The following is a 7,568-nucleotide window of genomic DNA, read 5'->3' as shown; positions in this document are numbered from 1 at the left end:
TGTATGTTAAAAACTTGTACAGTCGACCCCCCCTATAACACTGTTGATTATTCCGTTTTATATGAATTCCATGTTGTACGAGTCACTTAGATTTTACAAATACGTGAGCCATTCACAGCCCGGCACACCTATTTGTAAAATTTAAGTGACTCGTACAACATGGAATTCATATAAAACGAAATAATCAACAGTGTTATAGGGGGTCGACTGTATTAGCCAATCATTAATGATGAACCATTTGCTCTATGCCCGTTCCTTATTCTAATACACGATATATTTTACCCGAGAAAAATAAATTGATAAACAAAACTTATAATTTAAATAACTATATTGTTTTACACCTTTATTTTCTTAACAATACGATTTTATACGTTATTATTTACATTATGGTTTCAGGCAAAAGTTCTTCAGACATTTTAATACGTAGAACATTCTATTTCCATCCTTACACAAAACACAATATTATATATATATGTTCTATATATTTAATTAAAATATCATAACAGATGGCGCGACACACAATTTTAACTTTTTTGCCAGGATAATTACTCAAACTCGTTGCCGGATCTTTAAGTTTTGTTGTTGGAAAATTTTATTAATGTATTATCCAGATTTTTTTTATTTATTTTGTAGATAATGTTCCTGCCATTTTTTGCTCTGTGTTATTTTGTATCTGATATTTTTGATTTGTTTCTAAGAGGAGCTTAAAAAAGTCTTTACAAGCTCCGTCCTGTATTTAAGGAATTGACTATAACTGTTTATAATTAATTGTACATAAGTAATATTAAATATAGTTAATTAAAAAGTTATTTAATATGTAATATTGTTTACAATATCGTTACTATTATTAAGGAAAATTATCTTTAATGACCTGTGTTGGTGTGACTTTTTTTTGGCTTTGCCTTAGTATGTTTTCTACGGATTCACTGATTTTAAGGTTGTATTTAGTACAGTCGACCCCCCTATAAGATATAGATACGTTCCAATTTATTAGGAATCCGATTTCTTACAAGTCGTTCCAATCACAGCCCGACACGTGTCAAGTTTACGGACTACGGCTGATTGAAAGGTTTTCTTCCATAAAATTAATCGATTCTACACTAATTCGACTCAACATTTCCAAAATTATATCAATCTTAACGAGCTACTATTTATTGTGACATTGTCACAATGCTCTCAAATTTATTATGTCGTGACCCTGTACATCATACTTTTCCTGTTAAGAATAGAGTCATGCCGGGTCATCTCTTTTCTGAAAATTTTTGGATTGAAATAACATGGCTTCTGCTCCAGATCGGAAGTTCTTATACAATTAATAGAGCCCTCCCGCACCTAAGCTTTCCATATCTGGTCTCGAATTCCATCTATTTAACTGCATTTTCGAGATTAAGGAAGGACAGATGGACAGAATACGGGTTCATATACAGTAGAGCGTCGTTTATCCGAATCAATTGGAGACTGGGGTTGTTCGGATAACCGATTATGTACGAAAAAATATATTAACCTATCCCATGTTGAAATTTTTCTCTGTTGCGTGTCGCTTCGCGCTGAATTTTTGTCGACGTTAAGCCTAACGTAAACTTTTTAAAATAATAATCGTGGCTNATACAGTAGAGCGTCGTTTATCCGAATCAGTTGGGGACTGGGGTTGTTCAGATAACCAATTATGTACGAAAAAATATATTAATTTATCCCATGTTGAAATTTTTCTCCATTGCGTGTTGCTTCGCGTTGAATTTTCGTCGATGTTAAGCCTAATGAAGACTATTGTATCGTTAAAAATTATTTTTTTATTTTGTACAAACAAAATTAATATATTGAAAAATATAAAAACAATAAAAAATTATACTTCACAAGTTAATTTAGTATCAAAAACGTAAAATATTTGAGTAGCCAAAGACTGCAGCGCCATAGCACTGGCAAAAATTTAAATTTGCCGACCGGAATTCTTTCGGATAATTGACGCTCTACTGTAGTTTTTTTAACTCTTTCTGCCTTGTGGACACTATGAGGGCCTCTTTATGCAAGTCTATTATGGGTTCGGTCGGGCCCACAATAAGGCTGCCGGGTGGTGAGGGGCGGGGCCCAACATATCCAGACGGACCGCCCCCAAAAAATTCCTGGGGATTTTTCGACTCGTTCGGATTCGAACCCGGGTCCCCCAGAGCAGTGGGCTGTTACCTTGACCGCTCGGCCATCCGGCCGCTGGTTCATATAGTTCAGATTCCTATATGACGGCGAAAATATTGCGACAGTATTCGTACAAACACGCTTAAAAAAACTCCTATAATTCGGTAAAACGCCATCGCCGACTCGCGAAAGGATTGGTCGAATCTAGACCAATAGCGGATATTGTACAAACCGTTGAGTTTAAACGAGCAGCTGACCTACTAAAAACCATTTATTATTTAACGTCCATAAAAATTATATTTATATTAATGATATCGCCAAAGTTCAGCGAATTTTTTGCAAAAAAATAATAATTTATCAGGAAGCACGCGAGCGCCATTCGATGACAAGCTCCACGACGAAACAAGCTTAAGCAATGGCGTCGTCGAACGGTGCACGCTCGGTAAGTAATCCTACAATTTTTTGTTTATAGTATAGTTTATATGGATTATTCCCAAAAAATTATACGTATTTTGGAAATGTTGAGTCGAATTAGTCTAGAATCGATTAATTTTATGGAAGAAACCTTTGAAACAGTCGTAGTCCGTAAACTGCCCACGTGCCGGGCTGTGATTGGCTCATGTATTCAAGGACTCTTAGAACATCAATTTCGTAAAGAACGGAACGTATCTACCGTGTTGTAGGGGGGTCGACTGTAAACGAATTTGTGCATTCGACATCATGTTGTAAATTGCCGAATTTTTGATGGTCCACCCATTATTATTTTGATTTCTTCATCTCATGCATTTAAAGTTTAAATCGACCGATTTTAGATCGCCGCGCGTACCCCTTCATGCAATTTCGCGTACCCCCAGGGTTACGCGTACCACTAATTGGGAACCATTGTTTTATTTTCCACGTATTCCAGTGGTTCTATATACTGACCATTATTAAGTACTAAACAAATAAAAACAAATTACACATAAATCATTTGTTATTTTATTTGAAATAATGCGATTCTATGTTATATATCTATAAAATTACTATAAATTTTAGCAAAATTTTAGATCTTAACGCTTAAAGATTTCTAGCAAATTTATATATAAAACAGAAATTCTAATTTTGTTTATATTTTGAAATGAATAGGGGAGATCGGGGCAAGATCGGCATGTTAAGCTTTACTTAAATTTTGTGTAATAAATACTGCTGTAAACTGAAAAAAAAGCTTTGCATATTGTCTATTGGAATGTTACCTTACTATAGAACTGGTTAAAATCAGTTTGGAAATAAAAATAATTAAAATAATTACAACTTTACAAGAAGAGAGAAATTGACGAAGTTGCCCCGGGTATAGGGGCAAGATCGGCAACTTCTCTCTTTTTGTAAAGTTGTAATTATTTTAATTATTTTTATTAAAGTTGCCCCTGGTATAGGGGCAACAGTAATGGGGCAAGATAGGCACGTATATAAAATTATGTTATTAACAATGTATAAGTTGGAATTCACTATTAAAACAAAGAAATACAAATCCAACACCCATTTAATATTATTACAACGAAATGCAAGTTCAAAGACATATATACATGAATAACAAATGCAAACATGTTTTCATTTATCATCTGTTTGATTTTTATCCTTTGCTTCTAATGTGGCTTTATGTTGCCGATCTTACCCCGCTAGTCATGATTTCGAAACATTAAGTACAACCCTGAGAACAGAATGCCAAGCCACGATCTGGCCACGTGAATAAGTTGAAGTTACATCCTTCTAACAGGAAAAGTAACTTTCGTTATCATGGAATTATAACAAAACCTGCCAATTCAATATAAATGGAAAAAAAATATTATATGGAATTGAACGAAAATGAAAATTTGCTTGATAATTCAACTACGCTTGTTGGAGAACAATAAAAACACTACACTCAACAAGCCACCAATAAAACTCAACTGCCTAACCTATAACCAAAGTCTCCTTTTAATTTGTTTTTTAAAAAAAGCGCTTGACAAACTTGCCCCGCATGCCGAAGTTGCCCCGATCTCCCCTATATATAAAGAAATAGTTGTATATCGAGTATAAAAGTAAGATTCTATGGTATTAAATTATTTGGTCCAAACATTCTAAAATATGAGACAAAATAACAGTAGAAACTAGGGTTTTTCAAACGGGATCCAGAGATTTCGATTGTTTTTTTAACACAGGAAATCCCGCAAATTTCTTAAAAATTCACTTTTTTTCTTATTTTGTGTTAAGGTTGAAGAAATTTTGCAAATAGAAGGTATAATTAACTCATAAACTGTCAGAGAATATATTTGTATTTATTAATTTTAAACTACTTATTAGTTTTTTTTTTTAAGTTTTTGCTTGTTATGGCATATCACAAATGGTCAATAATCAACACGTAGCTTATTTGTGACATGACTCTGAAAATTCTTTACTTCTCAGAACCTGTAATATCTGGAATAATTGCGCTTATACTAAATATTATATCACTATACTGAGATCTTCGATATAACGCGAGCGAGGAAAGCCAAAACTTTGGTTTTCATTATAAAAGAAATCGATTTCTACTATTGTATACAAAAGTTATAATTTTAATATAATAGATAAGAAATATTTGAAATTAAAAGTTAAATTTTGACTACGTTATAAACAATGTCGCGTGTTATCGAATCGCGTTATATCGAGTCTATGGGATATATTTGGTAAATAGGAAAATTATTTGCCTTGTATAGTTTTGTATAGGACATGAAATGTAATTAAATCGATAATTCATTTGCTATACGAATTTATTTCATAATTATTTTTAATACTGTTACAATTGTATGCTTTTGTTATCTTCATTCCTTGCTATTCTATAAAGAAAATAATGTTATTATTATTTATTCAAATCATTATTATAATCTTCCTTTAAATGGAGGTTTTTATCTTATGTTACTTACTGTGTACGTAACATAATATAAAACTTCCATTTAACATAATAAAAATTAAGTACAAGTATAAAATCGACAAAAGTTTTAATCACGTCTTATTTCATTTAAAGTGCTTTGCCCCTGTACATCATACTTTTCCTGATAACTTTNATCTTATGTTACTTACTGTGTACGTAACATAATATAAAACTTCCATTTAAAATAATAAAAATTAAGTACAAGTATAAAATCGACAAAAGTTTTAATCACGTCTTATTTCATTTAAAGTGCTTTGCCCCTGTACATCATACTTTTCCTGATAACTTTTAGTCATGCCGGTCACCCGTTTAACTTTGTTCTCGAGAAAATTTTGAATTGAAATCACGTGACTTATGGTCCAGACCGGAAGTTTGTAGATAGTTAATTGGTACTTCTTGCCCTTAAGCTTTCCATATCTGGCTTCGACTTTTATCTATCTAACTCTGTTTTCGAGATTTACGAAAGACATATAGACGGATGCCAGTGGGAACTCATAAGTCTGCAATTTAGAAATTAGAGCTCAATAAAATTAATTTACATACTCAAGTTTCGTATTACTTAATACGCATATCAATATGCCCCAAGGTAAAGATCTTAGAGGATGTTCGTGAAATTGCTATATTTAAAGCCGAAGGAAGACCAAGAGAAATATTTCAAGACAAATTGGAAAATCAAAGACTGAAGCTTGTAATATTATTTAAAAAGTGTTAATATGTAACAACTTTATGTTCTATTTGTATGCATATATTTTATATATNCCATACTTTATGAAAAAATTAAAGATTTGAACCTCTGAAATAGCATCTTCTCAGGTGAGAAAGAGTTATTCAGAGCATGATTTGCAAATAATTTAAATAAGCTGCAGCCTCGCATTATGAGTCTATAGCATTTTAAAAATGTATTTTAAAATGCATTATCTGGTGAAGGGAAAGGGTCGATTATATTTCATAGCTTAAGGCTGAAATAAGTCTTAGCATTGCACTTATTCATCAAAGTTATTCAAAGATCACTTTTTCTTGTCTGAGATAAGGTGTGGGAAGTTGAATGAAGGTTATTAGTTTCGATTTCTATATACTTTTTTAAAATTATTTTCAGAATGTGCATCTAAAAATATGACAGAATGAATATAAACCTAACTAATAATCACTCATTACAATAAATAATATTTTAATACTTACCTTTTTCATTAATCCCTCTGCACCGTTTTCACAGTCAACAGGTTCAAGCTACAATTAAATTCGAATTTTATTATTATTATTTTTTTAAATTTAATGTAATATTATGTATTAATAATATAAATTATAAATTCATTTTTAACCTATATTAATTGTGAAAACAAATACAGTAAATACTTTTCCAGAATTGAATTTCATACCTTAGCCTTCTTTATATATGTTTCCATAGTTTTCTAGTTAAAAATAAATAATAATTCATTTTAAAAACATTACGAATGAGTACGATATTTACGCAATATTCGTAAATAATTTTATTTTATGCATTTTAAGAATTTTAAATGACAAAATTTTAATTTCTTTCCAACCTCTAATCTTTGATTATACTTACTTTATTCTCTTCTCTATTATCACCTTCTTTCTAAAGAATTTTAATTAATTATATTTAATTTTACACTTAATTTTTAAAATTATTTCTTTATGATATATTCATATATTTTTAATCATTAACATACCTCTTCCTCTTCATCTATGGTCTTTTTTAAACATTCAATGATGGTCTGTAAATGAATCATAGATAAATAATTGAAGCAAACAAAAATGAAATTTCATTTCTCAACATGACATTATTAAAAATTGTAATTTAAAAATATTCTTTAAATTATTTACGTTTTCAAATTCATCTCCAACTTTTTCTTTGGCTTCCTTACAGCAATTTCGTATCTGAAATTTAATAATAATAATAATAATAATAATTTTATTTATTGTTATGAATATAAACACGTTATAATCGTCAGAAATTATTATTATTTTTTTTAATATTAAAACAGTAAATTTAATATATACAATTATTCTACTTACAATCTGTTTTCCTATTTATATAAAAATTTCAAAAATTATTTAATTTATTGAGAACTTTTATATAAACTATTACATTAAAATTAGCGATATTATTAGATGTATATTTTTAATTTTATCGCATATAATTAACTTACCTTTCTCGTCTTCTGCTGTCATGAACATGAAACTAACGAGAAAGAGAGTAACAATTAGGACGAACTTCATTCTTGTGTATTAGAGGAAATTGCTGCCCTATTGATATACTAACGTAACAATCACCCTTTATATAGTAAAACGAATTTCCTTTTGTTTGCATTTTAAAATAAAGAATATAAAATTTCCTTTGTTATATTTAAATTTTGTCATTTACACAGCTTGTTCCCTTTAATCACTTAAAATGAAAAATTGCTCTTTAAAAAGATCTCGTTAAATATTATTTTCTTGGAAAAATTTTTATTGTTAATAAATTTATATATATATATATATATATATATTTATG

General features: G+C 30.1%; 1 protein-coding gene across 1 annotated transcript; it reads right to left on the bottom strand.

Annotated features, from left to right (window-relative positions):
* Positions 1-4,877: 4,877 nt before the first annotated feature.
* Positions 4,878-7,313, bottom strand: LOC111640043. Its single transcript, XM_023386045.1, has 8 exons — positions 7,225-7,313; positions 7,091-7,101; positions 6,899-6,952; positions 6,745-6,789; positions 6,621-6,650; positions 6,433-6,465; positions 6,236-6,283; positions 4,878-4,961 (listed from the first exon to the last, which is right to left on the bottom strand). The coding sequence occupies exons 1-8, from the start codon at positions 7,292-7,294 to the stop codon at positions 4,947-4,949; spliced, it is 306 nt and encodes a 101-aa protein (XP_023241813.1). The 5' UTR covers positions 7,295-7,313; the 3' UTR covers positions 4,878-4,946.
* Between the last annotated feature and the right edge of the window lie 255 nt (positions 7,314-7,568).

This window comes from Centruroides sculpturatus, unplaced genomic scaffold (assembly GCF_000671375.1).
Source record: "Centruroides sculpturatus isolate CEXI.00-Female unplaced genomic scaffold, Cexi_2.0 scaffold1416, whole genome shotgun sequence".
NCBI classification, from domain to species: domain Eukaryota; kingdom Metazoa; phylum Arthropoda; class Arachnida; order Scorpiones; family Buthidae; genus Centruroides; species Centruroides sculpturatus.
Note: the sequence above shows the minus strand (reverse complement) of the source record. Positions and strands in the feature narration are given on the sequence as shown.

Bases quoted from the DNA above. Each gene is read 5' to 3' on its own strand.
- LOC111640043 (XM_023386045.1), bottom strand. From the start codon at position 7,294: ATGAAGTTCGTCCTAATTGTTACTCTCTTTCTCGTTAGTTTCATGTTC. The intron at 6,466-6,620 runs GTAAGTATAATC...ATTTTTAACTAG, and splicing joins ATAATAGAGAAGAGAATAAA to AAAACTATGGAAACATATAT. The intron at 6,284-6,432 runs GTATGAAATTCA...ATTTAATTGTAG, and splicing joins CATATATAAAGAAGGCTAAG to CTTGAACCTGTTGACTGTGA.